This window comes from Hibiscus syriacus, unplaced genomic scaffold (genome assembly GCF_006381635.1).
Source record: "Hibiscus syriacus cultivar Baekdansim isolate YM2019G1 unplaced genomic scaffold, ASM638163v2 tig00110321_pilon, whole genome shotgun sequence".
In the NCBI taxonomy this organism is placed as follows: domain Eukaryota; kingdom Viridiplantae; phylum Streptophyta; class Magnoliopsida; order Malvales; family Malvaceae; genus Hibiscus; species Hibiscus syriacus.
Genome location: NW_024062680.1, coordinates 1,738,036 through 1,759,752, shown reverse-complemented (window position 1 = coordinate 1,759,752; position 21,717 = coordinate 1,738,036). Strand labels below are relative to the sequence as shown.

The following is a 21,717-nucleotide window of genomic DNA, read 5'->3' as shown; positions in this document are numbered from 1 at the left end:
CTATTTTCCGTTACACTGCTATTTGCGACCGCTGTTGATGTGAAATTCATTCATGAGTCTTTAGCGGTGTCGGTCAGTGGTACAGCTACACCCTCCTCTTTTTGAAACCCTGTCCTAAACTAGTTTAGTTTACAATGGCGACGACCCCAGTTACTCAAGATCAAGAAAGCGCACTCTAGAAGAGGCATTGGAGCGAAGGTTTGCCGTTGCTAAAACCGAGTTTCTTGAACAACATAAGAAGAACAATAAGACATTTGTGGAGGAAGATGGAAAAGGAACTCCTAGCAGTAATTCCTCTTTTCTCAACACTCGCATCGCAACTCCCTCCAATTCCTCATCAAAGAAAGGTTTCCCCAAAGTTTTCAGCTATCTTCCCGTCCTTTTCCTTATCCTTTTCAATTTTTATTTGGCTAATTTTTGTTTCCTTTTGGTGTTACATTCAGGAAATTTCCTTTTCTCGAGTCCCTCTAGTTTGCAAGGTAGTTTCGCTTTTCTAGCATCGCTGACTGTGGACATTTAAGTATGTTATATGTCTTGGTTTTGACATGACATGAATTATAATTTTATATATAGACGTTGAAGAAAATGGTGAAGTGTATTCCAAGCTTTCGGAACCTATCGCATGATAATCTTGATGTTTCTTGTTGTAGTTTTCCAACAAAAAAGGAAGCAGGGCTGATAAGATATTGCATGAGCTTCGTCAAGGTGGGGATTCAGCTCAGAAATATATGCAAAGATCTAGAAGTATCAAATTCGACAATTGGATCCTTCTTGATAATTTTGTGAAAGGGCGAGTTATGTCTACGGGCTCTCAAATCAGGGCTTTGAAGACCCACTCTAAGCGCTCTAAAAGACATATGTTGATGAAGCAACTTAAGAAATCGGGAGTACTTGAACTGCCTCAAGATAATCAAAAGTCAGTATTCTGTCACGGATATGGTTGTTGCTCTTTTCCCCTTTTTTTGTTGTAGGATCATTATTATGAACCTTTGTGTCACATTGTTCTTCACTATGAGGCTAAGTTCAGTAACCAGGATGATCTCTTTTCATTTTTAGATCCTTTATATGGAATTGATGTTTTTAGACTTTAATTGGTCATTTTCTGGAAAGAGTGAGGATGTTAGGAAGTGTTTACATATGTGTGGAGAATGCTTTGAGGTTTGTTCCACAATTTATAGAAGAATAGGAACAAAACAGAAGATCTCCTTGTTGATTGTTAAAATGGAAAAAAATGAGACTGCAACAAAAGGATTTTAGTTAGTAGTTCTTTGTGAATGTTATGTGTTGATGTTGTTCAATTATTTATTTTAAAAAAAAATAATTGTTATGTCTTTAATATTCAGGTTTGATACATTTAAACCAATGCATGAAATGTGGAAAGGCTATATGAGTCAACTTCTTAAAACTACTGGGTAAGATATTCATTGTACTTATGTTGGTTATTCAGTCGTGTGGAGTTGGAGGGTAGTAGTTTCTATCGAACTGTATGATTGTTAAATGATTTTTTTAGTCTGATTCTATATCCATTTCTTAATTACAGGAAAAATCAGTTGGCTCAATGTATTATTTGTGCGGATCTACATGGTGCCCTCATTCTAGGTTGGGTTATACTTCACTTCTGGACCAATGATTCATATTATTCGGGCAACTTTATCTGTTTCTCAGGATGCAAAATTATTTAGACTTTACCCACTTCAAGCAACCAATTTTATGATGGGAACAACGAATAATAAGTTTCTTTTGCGGTTTCCACACATTTCATATTATTATGAAAGAACTTATAACCTTTTCTCATTGAAGTAGAATGATCCTGGAAATACAATAGCCCGTTTGAGAAAACCCGTTGGAGCCACTATAAGTTTATAGGTACCCTTTATCAATTCTTTGATCACAATTTCTCTAAATCAATTCAAAGAGCAATTATGTAGTTATCGATTCTGCCTTTTCTGAGACTGAATACTTCATTCCCCTTCTTTTTACGGAAAGCTTTGCTCTAAAAGGGGTAACCAAAGAATGCTATTTTGGTTTAGACCATGACCACACACAGGCATATTTGTGGGTATTCACTGTAATCTTATGTATTTTCTGATAGTAGCTGAGTGCAACGTAACTAATTTCACTGGAGTGAGTGGCATTATGATTCGGGAAACTGCGGAAACATTTGGTATAATAACCCATGACAGTAAACTCCAAGGTAATCCAGCCATCGTTTTGAAAGCCGTACTATTTCTGGTATCGCTAATTATAACTTTTTTCTATTGAGTACCATTTATTTGCTGTACCTGCACTCACAATCACTTGCATATACTCGTGTGTGTGTGTATATATATATATATATATATATATATATATATATATATGGTGTATGGCTGTACTTATTCTCTAAAGAAATACAAAACTATAAAGCTCGCAAATACATAGGTTTCTCATCTGTTGGCTGTTTATGTGTGTGTGTTGTATATATATATATATATCAATTCTTGACCGTTGGGGAGAGCAACGAACGGAAGTGGAGCGGTGCAATCGTAATGACGGTGACCAATGATCTATTTGGGTGTCGCCTTTAAATTCGAACTCGAGAGGGGAACATTCTATTATTTAAGTCGAATGATTATTTGTGGATGATTTGTTGACTTGGATTTTATATTTACAACTTGTTTGATGGAGTGCATGTAGTTTACTTTGCTTAGTAATTAAATTGATGTTGCAAATTCTTTATCGTTGGCAAGATTATAGAAATATAAATTGCCTATTTATGAGTTGAGAGGCGAGTAAACTTATAGCAGCAATGCTTCGGAAATAGTGTTAGCATAAAGAAATTTTTGCTTACTGACTACCACAACATTTTTAGCATGGTTATGTAATTAAATATAAATTGATTTCACGTCTGTTAAATAATGTTTGACGCATTGATTTATTTGCTAGAGAAAATAACCTCAGTGACCAAAAATGTCTTATAATATACGATTTTAATCAAATTTTTTTGGATTTGCCAAAATGACCAACTAAATCGTAATGCGATCGATAATTCACAACGCGATCTCCGGTATCGCAAATCAGTTTCCAGATTCACAACGCGATTCTGACTATCGCATTGCGATTTCCCAAATTCGCGTTGCGATTTTCCTAATTCACAATGCGAATACATAAATCGCAACGCGAATTTGAAAAATCGCAATGCGATTACGTAAATCGCAATGCGAATACGTAAATCGCAATGCGAATACGTAAATCGCAACGCGAATCTGACTATCGCAACGAGATTCTGACTATCGCAATACTGATTTTCAAATTCGCAACTCGATTTCTGAATTCGCAACAGGTTTTAGTTTCGCAACACAAATGTTTTGGGTATATAACTACGCAACAGCAATAACTCATAACCTAAATCCCTAAATCGCAACTCATTCCATCTCCATCTATCACTCTCTCCGGCGACATCCGTTCCTATATCCAACGACATCCTTCCCCATCCGGCAACAGTTTTAGTTTCGCAGCTCGTTTGTTTAGTAAATTAATTTACAATAATGAAATCATCTAATGTTGATCATGTTTGGATAGATTTGTGTTTTGGAGGGTCATGGGAGAATGTTCATGGTGTTTTACAATATATGCCTTTACCCATGAATCTTCAACTAAAATGTCATTAAAAAAGTTAACTTATGAAACTCTAATGTTACGTGTTGCAAATAAATTGAATTTAGAGCCCCTAAGTGGATTTAGGATATCTTATCAGAGAAATGGTAAAGTTTATTTGTTAACCGACAATGAAGATGTTGAACGATTCATTGCTTACATTAGTGTTTCAAGTGATGATGTTACATTGTATGTTGTTGAACCTAGAAGTTTATGGTGTTCAAAATTTAATGGTTCTACCACAATTTCATCACCAAGCAAATATTGTTTCACCACATTTCCAATACCAAACACAATCTCAAAACCCATAACCTTTCCCTAATCAAAATCCCAATCAACTTTCAGCACCAAATTCCGGTTTTCGTATTGACCAGTTAGACGATGATGAGCCAACAGAAAAAATTGTTAGTACTAGTCAGTATTCGAAATTTGATCTTGGTCAATACCCGAACTTTGATCTTGGTCAATACTCGGATTTTGATGATTTTTCAGAAGAATAAACAGACCCTGCGTGTAATGATTTTGATATTGGTCAATACCCGAATTTTGATGATGAAACAGCCGTTGCCGAGGAAGATGTTATTGATGATAATGAGGAGGAAGTTACGACTGTAAATGAACATGTTGAACATTCATTCTGTAATTCATATAACACTGAAGAAGAAAAAGAAGAAGAAGAAATCCCCAAAGAAAAGTCCCCGAAGAAAATACCACAGGAGTATAACTGGAATATGCCATAATTACTTCAGATACCGGAAGAAGAGTTGGTAAAGATAGCAGTTGATTGTTACACAAAAATTATTCGTATCAAGAAAGATGATTGTTTTTATACAAAGGAAGACTTGAAGATAGCTTTGTATACGAAATGTGTGGAAGATGGCTATCAACTAAAAGTTAACAAATCAAGCAAATATCGTTTCGAAACAAGGTGTATGATTGACAAAAATTGTATGTGACGTATGATTGCAAAGAGGATAAAAGATTGCGAAATGTTTCAAGTTAGGACTTTTATTGATAAACATACATGTTCAAGAACCCAAGTTTTTCCTCACCATAGACAGGCAAACAAAAAGGTGTTGGGTGATTTTCTGACTGAGTTAATATTTTTGAATGGCAGGGTATATCGGGGACATGAAATTATGACTGACATGAATGCTCGGTTCAAGATTAGTATCTCATATTCTCAAGCTTGGAGAGCCAAATGTTATGCCTTGGAATTGTTGAGGGGGTCGCCAGAAGCATCGTTTGCCCAACTGACGGCTTATTGTCACAATTTAAAGCTGAAAAATCTTGGGTCGGTAACTCATATCAAAACAGATAGAGATGGACGCTTTGAGTTGCTGTTTATCGCCATTGGTGCTGCGGTTAGTAAATCAATATAATTTTGTTGACTCATTTTTGTTAGTTACATGCATTCACATTTAAATGATTATATTTCTTGTGTATATGATTTTGTTGATTCATTCGTTTATTAATTGCATGCGCCCAGTTATTATAATTGACGGAGCACATTTAAAAGCTCGATACCTTGGAGTAACTTATTAGCAGTAGCCATGGATGCTAACAATGGGATACTGCCAATAGCTTACGGGGTTGGCAAATCTGAAACCTCTTATTCATGGACATGGTTTATGGGGCATCTTATTGCATAGGTCCTATTAGCAATCTGACAATCATATCCGATAGGGCAAACTCAATTGACAACGTTAGAAGGTGTTTCCCAGATGCTTTTCATGGACTTTGTGGTGTTCATTTGTATAGAAATCTAAAATCAAGGTCTGCTGGTATAAAAAATCACAAATGGACATACTGGAAGGCTGTAAAAGCTTATCGGGAAGTGGATTTTAATAAGCATATAAACTGTTTAAGACGTGTTTTGCCTCAGTGTGCTCAAACACTAGAAGATGTCAGGTTTGAAAGATGGTCAAGAGTACATCAACTTGGAGCAAGATATGGTTTCATGACGTCTAATAGTGCAGAATCAATCAACGCTCTAAGTCGTCATTCCCGGAAATTACCCATTACTATGTTAATGGAGTTTTTTCGAGCCTCTATTCAACAGTGGTACTACAAGAAAAGAAACCATGCAGGTATTATTTCTTTAAATTCGTAACTTATCATATATTTTACTAAGTATTATTTATTTAAATTTACAGGAACATTGGAACATCGTGTTACACCATGGACTGAAAAAAAGATAACGAAACATGTTGTGAAGTCAACGTCATGGAGAGTTGAATCATGTTTAAACACTTTGTTTGAAGTACTGGATAATAACTTAAATGGGCTTGTCGATCTAAATGCAAAGACATGTAGTTGTATGAAATGGAAAACATCTGGTTATCCGTGTGGCCATGTTATAAAAGTTTATCTTCATCTAAACCAAGATGATTCAAGCGCATACGCTATGGATTGCTACACTACAGAAGTATATCGACAAACTTATGGCGAGATTATCTACCCTATTCCACACCTTCTGAGTGTGACATACCAGATGACTTACAAACAGTTTTTCCACCAGCCATGGACAGAAGGCTACCTGGCCGACCAAAAAGTCACGATCGTATACCGTCTAAGGGTGAAGAGAAGAAGAGATCGACATGTAGTCGGTGCAAGGAAAGTGGTCATACAAGTTTGAAATGTGGATCACCAGTGCCATCACAATCATCTTTTCCTCTACCAAAATATGGATCCACATCAAATTCCCAATCACAACCGGCTTCACCTTTTGGGACTGTTAACTTAGGTGATTTTTTAAATGCAAACGTTGTATTATGTGTATATTATGTGTGAACTTTTAACATTTTTAGTTAGGCATGTATTAGTAACTTGAGTTTGAACATTGCTATGATATGTTCAGTTGTTATCACTTATTAGACATTCATTTGACTATCGCAACGCGAATATGACTATCGCAACACGGAAATGACTATCGCAACGCGGAATTGACTATCGCAACGCGGAAATGACTATCGCAACGAGAGAATCGCAATGCGAAATGAAAATCGCAACGCGAAATTAGTTTCGCATTGCGATTTTCATTTTCGCATTGAGATTCACTCGTTGCGATTTTCATTTCGCATTGCGATTCTTTCGTTGCGATAGTCATTTCCGCGTTGCGATAGTCTGTTTTGCATTCAACATAATGCAGACTAAAATCAAAAAATCAACTATTACATTTCAATCAATTAAACAAGCACAAATAATAATTATGTACACATCAATTAAACAAATCAACATTTACAAATCATCTTTTACAAATCAATTAAACAATCAAAAAATAATAATGAATTATTTCCTCATCAATTATTGAATCAACTTTTGCACCCATACATCCATTCCACGCAGATCACTTCAGGATTAACCTGCAGAAATCAAACATTGAATCAACAACACTTTCTACACATCTAAAACCTACAAACAACAAATTATTGAATTCTAGCTAATTAACCAAACATTTTCAAACCAAAAAGAGTATATATGTTTAACAATACTTGCATTTGACTTACAAATTATTTATGGACACTTTCATAATGCGAATGCAGGTAGGCAGCGTCTCGCATATATCGCTCTAGCCATAAAATGCCGAAACCATAAGCCTACTGCACCTCTATCTCTATCGGTGGGAGGTAGAAAATGTGTACTTCCTGTCGTCAAACGCTCCAAGCACATGCATACGAGAGGACCACAATCCCCTCTGGCTTCCTTCATTTGTTGTGGCGCGGTCTCGTCTCTGATAACTGTAACATTGAACTTCTTTGGCTTCTTGTTTCCAGACTTAGTCCAATAATTAATTGCATCCAAGAATTTAGCCAAATGAGAGCTTCGTCCCTTAATAATATCTCTCAAATCAGACAATGATATGTAATTTATCATGATGTCATATACTATTGTCTTTAGGGATGGGAACTGAAGCTCGACGAGAAGCCAATGAGTACGGTCAAAAACAGGGATAAACACATGCATCGAAATGTAATAATTCAAATTGCGCACTTATTTATGAACACCTTTAAAAATATTTAAACAAATATACTAACCTTATCAACCTCCCACCATGCAGGATAAAGTTTAGCTTGTCCATTAGCCAACACATATGATTCCTGTCGTTGATTCTTCAAGTGAACTACGTGAAAAGACGTCGGCATAATTGTATATCGCATTTTTTTATATTTTTCTTCAATTTCCTTACAATTAGAAGACGTGTCACCTATGCATCAATATGTTGTTTTACAAAAAAAGACATATATTAGTGAATTACATAAATTTTAAAAAAAATTAATCAAACTGAAATATAAGAAGAAATATAAGACTTACCCCCCATCGAAATAGCCGTTGTCTTCAACCCCTAATAATACACCCCACCAAGACCGTTTAATCAACAAATGCATATCATCGTTTAGTTTGTATATGTCAGCGTAATACTCTTGGCTCCGCTCATGTAGATAAAAATCAACTGCGGTCTTAACCCAAAGGTATTATCCAGAATTGTTTCCGGTAGTTGTTTCCTCTCCACTTCATCTGCTGGAATGGTACTGGCCGGTAACTTATACGAAAGCCAACAGTCATCCATCATGTTCGGCACGTGAGGGGGCTTCTCAATAATTCGATATATTACGCTGTGTGAATCGGGCTCTAGAATGTTGGGAGGGACCTTTCAACGATGACAGTGGCCTCTTGAACGGTAGGAGGGGACTCTTGAGGGACGATAGGGGCCTCTTAAACGATAGGGGAGGCCTCTTGAACGATGACAGGTGAGTCAGGCTTTTTCTTACGGATTCTTCGCACTATTGGGGTGAACAGAGACGTAATGGCACGTGCACGCCGTCTGATGCGTGAACTCCGTCTTGCAAGAAAAACCCGACGTAGAGCATCCGCCTTAGCGGGCCGCTAAAAAAATTAATACATAAATCAGTAAATAAACAGACATGATATTAAAAGTGAAAAAAAGACAAATATATTTCAAACTTGCACGGTATTCACCCAAGTCATTATTATATCATTGTTCACAAAATGCATCAGATAACATTCCAGAAGTAAGCACATATATAAACATTTAAAAGGACAACATATAGGTTTAGTGCAAGTTCAATGACAACATAAAGAGTAGTAGTTTATTCTTGAAACTTAAATTTTCAACACTGTGAAGTTAGTATTTGTCTTTTGGTTGAAGTAATGCAATTCATTCAAATTTCAATTTGCAGAAGAATAATAGAATCTGAAACTTAAAATCGCAACGCGAAAATGACTATCGCAACGCGAAAATGACCATCGTAATGAGAGAATCGCAATGCAAAATGGAAATCACAACATCAAAATCGCAACGCGAAAATGACTATCGCATTGCGATAGTCATTTTCGCATTGCGATTTTGTTGTTGCGGTTTTCATTTCGCATTGCGATTCTCTCGTTGCGATAGTCATTTTCGCATTGCGATAGTAAACTATTATTCTTCTGCAAATTGAAACTTGAATGGATTGCATTACTTCAACTAAAAGACAACCAAAAACAAATACTATCTTCACAGGGTTAAAGAATAAACAGTTAAACAGTATTGGCAGCAACCGAATGAATTTACTAAGCAATCTAAGTGAAATTACGAGTAAATTTATCATCAAGTTAAATATGAAAAATATTAAACTTACCTTGTTGTGTAGAGTATGAACCTCATTCTGCAACGATGCTACCTCATTCTGCAACGATGCTACAATCTCACGTAGAGCTACTACCTCACCATGTAAAGTAGACACCTCAACACACCATTCACCATTGTCATCGCGTAAAGTACCGACCTCTTCACGCAAGGCATTGACCTCATTACGTAACTCCCCTAACTCATCCCGTGGAGGGAGGTGGAGAACAGGGAGATAAACGTCGTGGCATCTTTGCCGGTCGCCTATCATGAGGTGATGGTGGAGAAGAGGCTCGATGATGTGACAGAATAGGTGATGACTCTCGTTGTGGAGATGTATATTCGGGTCGATCAGGTGATGGCTCTGGGTGAGGTGATGACTCTCGAAGTGGTGGCTGCTCATCATCCGTGCCATAAAAAAAAGCTTACTAGCTTGCCACCAATCAGTGGCAAGCTCAGCTTCCGTGGGTGTCAGCCTCTATAATGGAGTGTTGGCCTCCTAACAATATAAAAGCTCAAACAAAGTTAAACGTGTACTAGTAATAACTTTTTATAAAGATATAGTAGTATTTGTGTTAACTTACATTATTTATTGTAGTATACGGTAGTAAATCTTCCCATTGCTGCAAGGACCGTTTCCTCTTCCAGGAAATAGCCCTAGGAATATCATTAGAAGTTTTTAATGCATATGTCTGCATGGCGGGAAAGGCCTCAAATATCCAAATCTACAAACAATATAATAACAAACATTAGTAATTGTTAAAGAAATAATTATAATTTTGGAAACATTATATAAAAATTATTACCTTAAAGGCCCAAATAAAGCCTGACAAAGTGTATTTGGAACCATCGCCACGTAAACTTTTCCGATCATTAAAGGCAGATGACAACTTATTCCATGTAGCTCTCCATAGATACGAACCCCGCGAAACAGGTTCCATGCATTTAGGTCCTCTACCAATTTAATTAGATCATTAGGAATAGGTTGTCGGGCCTCTTTGCCTAAAAAGCCGGCTTGCAAAAGTATTAGAAGGTATACTCGGACAACATCGACGTCATCCATCCGAGTAAAACCATCTTTCTTATTCAATAATCTCGTCAAGTCTTCCACTTGTAAATTCGACTTCTCCGTTGACAGCTCAGGAAAAACCCGGGAAAACCATGATAGGCGGGTAATATGTCTAGTGTACCGATCTACATAATCTTGTCCGAAGCGTAGACTGGTGATTAAGCAAAACTCCTCCCGCCCAAACACGTATACGCCGGTGGAAAATCAAACCATATCTCTTCATCACGACGTTGTATAGTCTCTGGTAGATCGCTAGTCATGGTTTGAAGAAACAGATGGGTCAACATAGAATCTCCACCCGGATGTTGTACTTTCAGCCATGGCCCGAAGCAAGTATCCTCAAATATTTTTCTTTGTGCAGGTGAAAGCTTCGATGTAATTGTTTTGGTCAAGCTTACTTTATTTCTTAAGGTCAATTGAGCCGAATAAAGTTCTGCAAAAACAATAACATATCAATTTAGATATACCAAAAACTACACTGTGAAGATATGAACAATAAACATAAAGAGTAGTAGTTTATTCTTCAAACTTAAATTTACAACACTGTGAATTTAGTATTTGTTTTCTGGTTGAAGTAATGCAATTCATTCAAGTTTCAATTTGCAGAAGAAGAATAGTTTCTGAAACTTTAAATCGCAACACGAAAATGAAAATCGCAACGACAGAATTGCATTGCGATAGTCATTCTCGGTTTCAAATACTAAAATTGAAAGAAACTTGAATGGATTGCATTACTTCAACCAAAAGACAACAAACAAAACAAATAACTTCATAGGGTTAAAGACTAAACAGTTTAGCAATATTGGCAGCAATCGAATGAATATAAGCAATCTAAGTGAAATGGTTAATTATTATTGAAAACACAGTAAACTTATCATCAATTCAATATGAAAAACCTAATAATAATGCAAAATTTTCAAAATAAAAATAATTAAAAAAACTAACCCTCGGTGGTTGATTTGGTTGATTTTCCATTTCTGACCGTGAATGATTTCGCCGGAGATGGAGATTGATATCGTCGGCGATGGGGACTGATTTCGTCGGAGATGGGACGGATGTCGCCTTAGAGAGTGAGAGATGGAGATGAGACTGAGTTGTGATTTAGGGTTTTAGGTTATGAGTTGCGATTACGGGATATATTGTGACGATTCGTGTTCCATATATTAATATATTCGTGTTGGAATTTGAAAAAAATACGCGTTGGATGAATGGCGCTATGTAAATCGCATTGCGATTTACGTATTCGCATTGCGATTACGTATTCGCATTGCGATACGTAATCGCATTGCGATTTACCAAATTCGCGTTGCGATTTACGTATTCGCATTGCGAATGAAAATCGCAACGCGAATTTGGAAAATCGCAATGCGATAGTCAGAATCGCGTTGCGAATCTGGAAACTGATTTGCGATACCGGAGATCGCGTTGTGAATTATCGATCGCATTGCGATTTAGTTGGTCATTTTGGCAAATCCAAAAAAAGTTGGTTAAAATCGTATATTATAAGGTATTTTTAGTCACTGAAGTTATTTTCTCTATTTGCTATAGCATTTGAAAAACATGTGAAGGTTGATATATCATTATCTTTTGTCCATTAGATCCATTACTCCAATTACGTAAGGTGCAACCCCTTTTTCATTCTATTTGTCTACAGTTATCTTGGTCTCGACATTGTTCACTGCAACACTTCATTACACATTTTGATATTTTACTTGCAACAATTCTGATTGTAATAACTAATCTCTACAGGATTCGACACTCAATACATTAATTTATGTCCACTCTATTACTTAATTTGCGATGGTATATGCTTGTACTTTACTGTTACAATATTCAAAGCATCATATACCATATCCATAATTCAAAAGCTTAAACCAATCAATCTCTTCCTCATTATACACTGGAAAATTTTGATTGAGTTGATGATGACATTTAAACCGACCATTGTTTCCCTACTGATTAGTGTCACGTACAACAATCATAACCTTGGAATACAAGAACACCTAATACAGAACATTTGACATCGAAGAACAGCCATTGCGCTCATTGTTAATATAACACCATAGCTCCCAATATGTCTTTCGACCACTTCCAAAAGAGTTATAGGATGTAACGTATGTGGTGCACTTGATCCTTACCGGTGGTCCCTGTAAAACACAACATATAAGATGAATAGTTGGTCCAATACTGACAGCAACACACCTTAAATAAAAGAATAAAATCCATGGCTACCCGCACCCACATAATTCTGCTAACAAATAAAAAATTATAAGCATCAGAGAGAGGAAACTCTTGTCTAGATACAGAAAAGTGAAAACTGCAGAATATCTGCAAACTGGGACATGGAAAGCCTACAAAAACTTGTGGGTTTAGATGCAGCACAGATTTAAGAATGCGTAATACAAAGGCAGACACTCATCTCAGAGTTTCACGCAAAAATGCTGAACACACAAGCTGGATATTAAAAATAGGCTTTCTCAGTGAGCCAGTCAGAGATAAAAAAATGGAATGGAATAGAGCATTGCAATTATATTGACATATTCGGAGATAACTGGTGCAAGATTTAAATAACAAAGGAGTGAATACTTACACGAAACTTTACAAGAGCTCTTTGCAGGTGGCCCTGTTATGCCCAAGACCATTGCATCTACTGCACTGGAGTTGGCGCTTCATTACCACCTGTGGTCCTACTTTCTTTTTAGTTGGTCGACCTGGTGGACGACGTGTTGGTGGAGTTACTAGAGCTTGTGAAGAATCGTTCTGAATAGGGCTGCCCACATTAGGAATAGGTTGGATAGACTCCGCATAGGTCAATCTGTAGCTCTCAGTTGTAAAGTATCTGGAGCAATAATCATAAGGGCTTTGTCCAATGCAACTGATAACAGCAATAGCATGGCAGCAGGGTAAACCGGTAAGTTGCCAACCTTTACAGCTACAATCCCAACGATCAATGTCAACCACTTCAGTGGACTCACCTTGAACCTCAAATATGCTACCGGTAGTCAGGAGTACTTGAAAGGAATGGACTTTCAAGCTCTCCTTTTCCAGTTTTTCCTCCATGGATGGAGTCAGCCTTGTTAACCAGTGATCAGAATTAGCCCACCGGGTATATATTAACTCCATAATATTTCCCCGCATGACATCAACCATCTGTTTTATAGGTAATTCATATGCATCTGATGCCCAGCTGTAAAAGAGTTCACCAAAGTTTGATGTCATATAGTTATATCTGGCACCCTGGAAAAATGAATTTGCCCAATTATGGGGCTCACTTCGCATGATCCAATCGTAAGCTTCCAGTGAAATGCTTTTGATGCTCTCTACACTCGTATGAAAATCTTCAGGTTTAGGTGCAGAAGCTGCACTATAAAGGTGTTCAATCATGATACATTGAACCTCCTTAAAAAACTGCCCTTTCAAATCTCTAACAAGTTCCTCTGATAAGTAGCGCAGACAATAACCAAGATTTGAATCCTTGAAAATTTCAGAGACCGACTCCTGCAACCCCTTCTGTCTGTCTGCAACAAATGTTAGAGGACAAGATGTTGACACAGCTGATTTGAGTTGTAACAAAAACCAACGCCAGTTATCATTGGTTTCTACATCCACAACAGCAAAAGCAACAGGAAATACATCATCATCTCCGTCTGCAGCGGTCGCTGTCAACAATATTCCTTGATATTTTGACTTCAAGGGTATGCTATTAAGGAAAAGGAGAGGCCTGCAACCTTGTACAAAACCACTCAAAGACGCGTGGAATGAAATAAAGAGGCGATGGAAACTTGAGTCTTCCTTAGTGGTGAACAAAGCAAGACTGCCAGGATTGGTCTCCATTATTCTGTCACATAAAGATGGTAACTGACTATATGCATCCTTATGTGAACCCTGAAGCTGCTCCATGGCAATTTCTTTGGCACGCCATGCCTGAAAGTAGTTCAGTTGTAGTCCATATTCTTGTTTAATGTCATTTACAATGTCCTTGGGTTTGTAATCTGGAAAATCTTTCAATTTCTCCTTAATTATACTGGCTACCCAGGTCCTACTTGATTGATGCCCACCTGTCAAGGCAGACCCTCCACAAGAATGTGTTGGATTCATCTTCTTGATACATATCAGCTGAGTGATGGACAACCTTGATGCATGAATTCTCCAAGGGCAACCTTCTACTTTGCATTTAACAGTCACACGATGGCTATCATTCTTTTTATACTTAAATGCAAACTGATGTGCAATGGCATATTTACGCAATGATTCACGAAATTCCTGAACACTGCTGAATCTTTGCCCCACCCCTGTAATTGTATTCTCCCACTGCTCGGCACCTGTAATTGTATTTCTCATAGGCACTTCTTCAGACAAAGTTGTTCTACTTGACCTGTAAAAAGGAAGGGGGAAAAAAAAGCACACTCTCAGCATCATGGTAATAAATCAAGAATTACAATGAAGCTTTGGCTAAGAAATGAAGAAAACTACCTACTGGTTGGCATGTTAGAAACAGAAGGAGCAAAGGTTTCTTCCATCATGATAAACACATCAGCAGTTATAGAATCCACATGAAATTTTATCATCCGCTCTAAATCCTTGTCAATGGAGACAGTAATGAGAGTCTTTCTATTTCCAGGGAGGAAGTATCTGATAGACATAGTACTAATGCTACAATTAAACATTTCTGCTACTTCCATCTTGAATTCATCCAACTTCGTTTGATCATCAACATATATTGCATGAGCATCCCCACCTCTATACGACAATGAGCCATCCTTTTCAGTCTCAAATTGACCACCAGATCGACAAATTACTCTAAGCTTTTTAGTAACCATGACCTGCCACTCAATTGAAGAAATCAAAAGATGCTTAGGACGGTCCATAAAACCAATCAAGTAAAGCAAAAACAAAACAAAAAGGTTTTAATGATAATTATAAAGCTTGATATGAAGTCATAGGAAAAGGGGTAATCATGTCGAGTTCAGTGATCAAATGCTGACCGAAAAATGGCGAAGAAGGGTAGTTTGTATAATGTAGAACAAAAACGATTTTTTCTTTCTCTTTTAATGGAATAAAAGGAAAGAAGTGATTTGTATTAATTCTAGTGATATATTCGGCTTACTTGTTGACTTGTATCCCAATCCTACCACATTGAGCATGCACATATATGGATTTGAAAAAGAAACCAATGAATTTGTTTTCCCCCTAATTTTGCGAATTCAGGCTATCTCCATAACCAAGCAGAACATGAGGCCTTTAAGAAACAGTAACAGTATTGCAAAAAATAAAAAATCAGAGGCCAGAAATCGTAAGTTGAAGTTTAGCATTGAGGCAAAAGAGCTGGAATCTTTTGTTTTCTGTTGTTGTTTTATAGAGGCGGAAATGTATTTTCATGCAATTAAAGAATGAACTGAAGAAACCCTAACAAAAGAAGATATGGAAATATTGGAAATATGTTAGAAAACGCTTACCTTGAATTGTGAGGAATAGGGTTCCCAAAATCCCCAATAATTAGGGTTTTAGTTTTTCCTGGTAAATGATTACTCAATTTGAAACCGTAGATATATAGGGTTAATATGACTTCTGATATCTAACTTTTGCATTGACGTACAATTTGATCCCAAACATTTTTAATGCAATTTGATCGCAGACTTTTTTTAATAGGCTTAAATATACAAAAAGTGTTCAACGTATGCTTTTTTTCTTCAGTTCAATACCTAACGTTTTTTTTCGTTTTAGTTTGGTGTCTAATATTTCATTTCGTAACTCAAAATGGGTTACGTCGTAACGGACAGTTAAGTTTGGTCGTTAACCCATTAAAAATGTCACTTGTCATTTTTTTAATATTAAAAAATAATTTCTAAAAATGTTTTCTTTCTCTTTATCTCGACTCTTTTTTTCTCGAAAAATGAATAATAGCAATGTTCTTCATGATTGACGACGAAACCGAAGATTTTTTGCTGAAGAAGATGGTTGTTGTTCTAACGATGGAAAACCCATTTTTTATTCAACTCGCAAGAGAAAAGCTCGAACCACGAAGGAGATTCACTCCGAAGACCGTATAAGACGAAATATTTCCAGCTTAAAAACAAAATTACTCTAAAGCAAAAGACCGTATAAGACGAAATATTTCCAGCTTAAAAACAAAATTACTCTAAAGCAAACAAAACTACAATTTAAGAAGAAAATCATAACCCTTTTGCTGCAAACAAAAATCATGGTTAGAATTTTACATTTCTTCATTTTTCCAACAACCAAACAACAACCCACCAGGGGCTAAAAAGCAAATTTACAAAAACTGTTAGGTTTTTTGCCCAAACATTTCTCCATACGACGAATATTTCCAGCTTAAAAACAAAATTACTCTAAAGCAAACAAAACTACAATTTAAGAAGAAAATCATAACCCTTTTGCTGCAAACAAAAATCATGGTTAGAATTTTACATTTCTTCATTTTTCCAACAACCAAACAACAACCCACCAGGGGCTAAAAAGCAAATTTACAAAAACTGTTAGGTTTTTTGCCCAAACATTTCTCCATACATGCAAGTTTGTTTACATATTACAGTGAACTCACAAAGGAAAACGTTAATTAACACAAATGTAAAAAATTCTCCAAATTTTGATTCGAGATCAAGTAGCTTTACCTTCCATAGCTTCTTATTTTCTTTTTCTTTGGGTACTCTGTAACACCCCCAACCCGTATCTGACCGGACACGAGTATGAGATGTCACATTAACCTTTCAAATCATATACTTGTACAAAATCGTAAAAATTTCAACTTATATTAAATAAAACAACATTATTTACATAAATTTAACTAAAGAGTTTACAAAACCGATCAAAGCATATCTAAAGCAAATCTTTATTTACATGCCAACTAAAATCAATATTATAAAATATATACGATTCAAGTCTTTTCGATCTAATCTTCAAAAATGAAGAGTTGACCTGACTTGCTTAACCTTGCTTCTCAAAACCTACGTGTGAAACACTCACACGCTAAGTCACAGACTTAGTGAGGTTTATAAACGTATAATAGAAATTTAAGTACTTAACAATGCATGAACATTTCATACAATGATGTTACACAAAACCATAGAGCATTTCACATAACAAAATGCATATGTATATGTATATCATCATATATTACCATTTATTCCTTTAATCATATAATCTTGTACTTAACATTTGTGAGTGTCATATCATACATTTCACAAAATAAAACATACCACATCACATATAATTATTTATGTTATCTTTATTTAATAGTCCATGGTACACTTTTGAGAACTAAAGATATGTGAGTGCATTGAGGTTGTGCACAAATGTTGTCACCACAGCTCGTATAAATTTCACTGAGTGTCATATAAAATGTTTTGAATGACCACGTAAAAATGTCTCGAAGGACCACATATATGTCTCGAATGACCGCATAGATGTCCCGAAAGACCACATATATGTCCCGAAGGACCGCATATATCCCTCGACTCTTGGTATGTCAATTATACCCCTAGTTCTCGTATCACGTAACATGGGCTTTACCATTTATCACAATTCACATAACTTATATCGTACAAGCATGTAATCTTATATCTTATTATCACGTAGCTCATGTAACATCCTTGTATGGTCTCATAAATAATTGTCATATAACACATATCATATATGTTCATATCACATAACATGTAATGCAAGCAAGATATATTAATATATACATGTAATCACATAGCTTGCATCATATAACTTATCATTTATTCTCTTATGTTCATATATCAACCCATATAACTTAAGCATGTAATCTTATATCTTATTATCACGTAGCTCATGTAACATCCTTGTATGGTCTCATAAATAATTGTCATATAACACATATCATATATGTTCATATCACATAACATGTAATGCAAGCAAGATATATTAATATATACATGTAATCACATAGCTTGCATCATATAACTTATCATTTATTCTCTTATGTTCATATATCAACCCATATAACTTAAGCAGGTACTCATATATACATTTTAATATAGTCTGTATATCAATACAATATAACTTATCTCACAGTTTTACATAATCACCTATATCAAATAAATTTTATAATAGTTTCATATATTCACTTAGTTCAGGTTCACATAGTTTGTCACCTAAACATTTATTCTCATATGGTTTCATATATATATTTACCATGCAACTCATCTTTCATGTTTATATAATCACTTATGTCAGTGTCTCATAGCTTATATCCTATTCTCATACTATCATCTATGTCAATGCTACTTAACTTATCTCACTCTTCATTTAATTACATAAGTCAATTATATCAATTAACATAGATCTGATTCATATAACTTATACCTGGTTGTCATATATTCACCTAGATCATTATCACACAATATAACATATGTCATATATTTCACTTAAACTTAGACATCTCATAGGATTCATATTCACCTGTCACATGTTAACATAATTCACTTATGTCGATAACACATAGCTACGTAGTTTATATCACATGGCTTACATATTATTTTTATATCTTCTCATAGACAGATAAACACATAGATCCTCATCACATAACTTATATTACATGTTCATATAATCATTTATAACTATATCACATATTTTATATCACTTTCTCTTGTTATTTACATAGTTCATGATCGTATAACTTATATCACAGAGTCACATCATCACATAAATCATATCACATAGCAAAGAACATAACAATACATATTCACATACTAACTACCAACTATACTTATTTTCATGCATTCATAAAATCAGAACATGGAAATAGACTCATCGCAAGTCTAATTTCCATATATTCATATACTATAATTATATGCACTCACCTTAGCCTCACTAGTCCAAGCAATACACTTATCTCTTTCTTGATCGATCTTATCTCGTTGACTCATCCGACACTTGCTTTCGTTCGATATCTACCCGATACATATAGTCGATATGAATGTCTTAATTCGAGTCACTCTTAATCAATCGTACATAACATAATCTATACAAAGTACTTAATTTACAATTTCCATATGAGTAGTATCAGTACCCAAGGTACAATACCATACTTCTACCCTATGGTATCGATATTATACCTCAGTATCGATATCCAATTTCGATTCTGGAATTCATCTTCAAAATGGTATCAATACTTGCTAAATGGTATCGATACTACTCCTTCGGTATCGATACTCCTTAAATAGTTTATCAACTTTTGGCTTATGGTATCGATATTGTTCATTCAGTATCAATACCCATACCCAAATATCATTCATTTTCTCTTTGAAATATCAGTACTGAATGAACAATACCGATACCCCTTACCTATAATTTCTTATTTTAACCCGGAAATTAACTAAACTTACATAAACTTCATACTTTGAAATCCTTTCATTACTTCAAATTCAACTATACTCACTTAAATCATCTTATATCACTTGAACACATCATAATATTCAACATCTCACCTTAATACTTAAACTCAAGAATTATACCAAATATTCAATATGTTCTAAATCCCTTTCTAACACTTTATATTTCTTATTCCAGCTTATGACAAGTCAAATTTCACTTCAAAACTTATTTACTAACTCTTTCTCAATAATTTACTTAAAAACTCTTTACCTTCAATCTTTCATAACTTATTCATCTTTGAGTTTTAAGTCACCTTAAGGTTTCCTTAAGCTTTCTTATCATTCCAAGAATCAAAATCAGCTTTAAAATGAAATGAATAATCAATTTGAAACCAACTTACCTTGCTCATGGAGTCACGGGAAGAGAATAAGAAGAATATAGTTGAACCCCAAAACTCTCCAGATTTTTCTTTCCCTTTTCCTCCTCAATCCCTACGTGTATATATATCTCCCTCAATATAATTTTTAATTATATTCTTATCAAATGACCATTATACCCTTTCTACTTTCCAACTTTGCTATTAAATCCAACTCCAAGATACTTTAATTAAGTCCTTGAACTTTTGAATTTTCTGAAATTGGTCATAAAGTTTCAAAAATTTATGTTTTAATCACTAGCCCGGTTTTTGGGATGTTACATGCCCTTTGTGTTTCTTCAAAGCTTTGTCCTTCAATTAGAACTCAAACTAGTAACACCAATTTTTGCAAAGCAAAAAATGGGTTTTCATTGCAAATACTTACCATTAAAATCAAAATCACGCATAAACTTCTTTTTCAGACTTACCTTTGAACTTGACCTTGACCAACACTTTCACTTCTTCGACGATTCTCCTTCCTTAACTCAAATGGGTTTGATTGAGAAACAAAAAAGGAATTGACTTTTTGGTTCGCTTTAAGTAGTAACAAATTTCGTATTCCTCAATTGCAATAATAAACAGAAATTATTAGGGTTCATTGCAAATTTTCATATTATCTAAAAGGAATGGGAAGAGAGTGAAGTGGAAAAGGGGAAAATGATTTAGGGTTAATGGGTAAAAAGTTAATAAGGTTTAATTTTTATTTTAATTAATTTTTATTTTCAGAAATCATTTTTAATATTAAAAAATATGCCACGTGACATTTTTAATGAGTTAACGGTCAAACTTAACGGTCTGTCACGACGTGACCTATTTTGAGTTACGGAATGAAACATTAGGCACCAAACTAGAACGAAAAAAACTTTAGGCACTGAATTGAAAAAATGGGCATACGTTGGACACCTTTTATATATTTAAGCCTTTTTATTACAATTAAGTACTTAAATTTTCTCCACATAATTAAATACTAATAAGGGTAAACTATGCGGTTTGTACCTAAACTTTCACGTTTGATACGAGTTAATACCTAAACTTCTAATTATTTTAAAATCATATCTAACGTTTAGTTTTTGTTTTAATTTAGTACATTATCGTTAAAAACTTAAAGCAGAGCTGACGTAGTATTTTTTAATTATTATTTATATTATTAGTTTTAATCAACTGATAAAGTGGTGACATACCTTTTTTGAACAAAACCAACAAAAAAAAACCTCCAGAGGAGGGCTTTACAAGTTTTGAATATGTGTTTATTGGAAGGGTAAGGGAAGCGCTCAACCATCTACGCCACAGAAGACCATTGTTTTAAATGCCAAAGTATATATTTAACATATATTAAAATATCACTATAAAATGCCAAAATTATTATTTAACTTATAAAAAATTTAAATTAACATTAAATAATTTATCATTTAGAAATAAGAAAATAATTAAATAAATATTTAAAATTATTATTTATATTTATTTATTTGATTAAATAATTATAAAAAAACATTTAGTTAAAATTTATATTTTATCCTTAAAATTGTTTAAATAATTATTTATATTTATTTTCATAAATGATTATAAATAGAAGTTTATATTTAAATTTTAATAATTAAACAAATAGAAATA

The 21,717-nt window shown here is 34.8% G+C and overlaps 2 protein-coding genes across 3 annotated transcripts; one reads left to right on the top strand and one right to left on the bottom strand.

Annotated features, from left to right (window-relative positions):
* Positions 1-2,293, top strand: LOC120117711 (ribonuclease P protein subunit p29-like). The gene is made up of 6 exons (XM_039137949.1): positions 1-347; positions 444-479; positions 651-916; positions 1,344-1,412; positions 1,541-1,599; positions 2,093-2,293. The coding sequence occupies exons 1-6, from the start codon at positions 267-269 to the stop codon at positions 2,260-2,262; spliced, it is 681 nt and encodes a 226-aa protein (XP_038993880.1). The 5' UTR covers positions 1-266; the 3' UTR covers positions 2,263-2,293.
* A 10,027-nt stretch (positions 2,294-12,320) lies between these two features.
* On the bottom strand, positions 12,321-15,875 carry LOC120117707. 2 transcript variants are annotated; one of them, XM_039137944.1, is made up of 4 exons: positions 15,791-15,875; positions 14,808-15,157; positions 12,925-14,709; positions 12,321-12,481 (listed from the first exon to the last, which is right to left on the bottom strand). In XM_039137944.1, exons 2-3 carry the CDS (start codon positions 15,152-15,154, stop codon positions 12,933-12,935), a joined length of 2,124 nt encoding a protein of 707 aa, XP_038993875.1. In that variant the 5' UTR covers positions 15,155-15,157; positions 15,791-15,875; the 3' UTR covers positions 12,321-12,481; positions 12,925-12,932. The 2 variants fall into 2 exon arrangements, with proteins under 2 accessions (XP_038993875.1, XP_038993876.1); XM_039137945.1 differs by lacking the exon at positions 15,791-15,875 and having other exon boundaries at positions 14,812-14,954.
* Between the last annotated feature and the right edge of the window lie 5,842 nt (positions 15,876-21,717).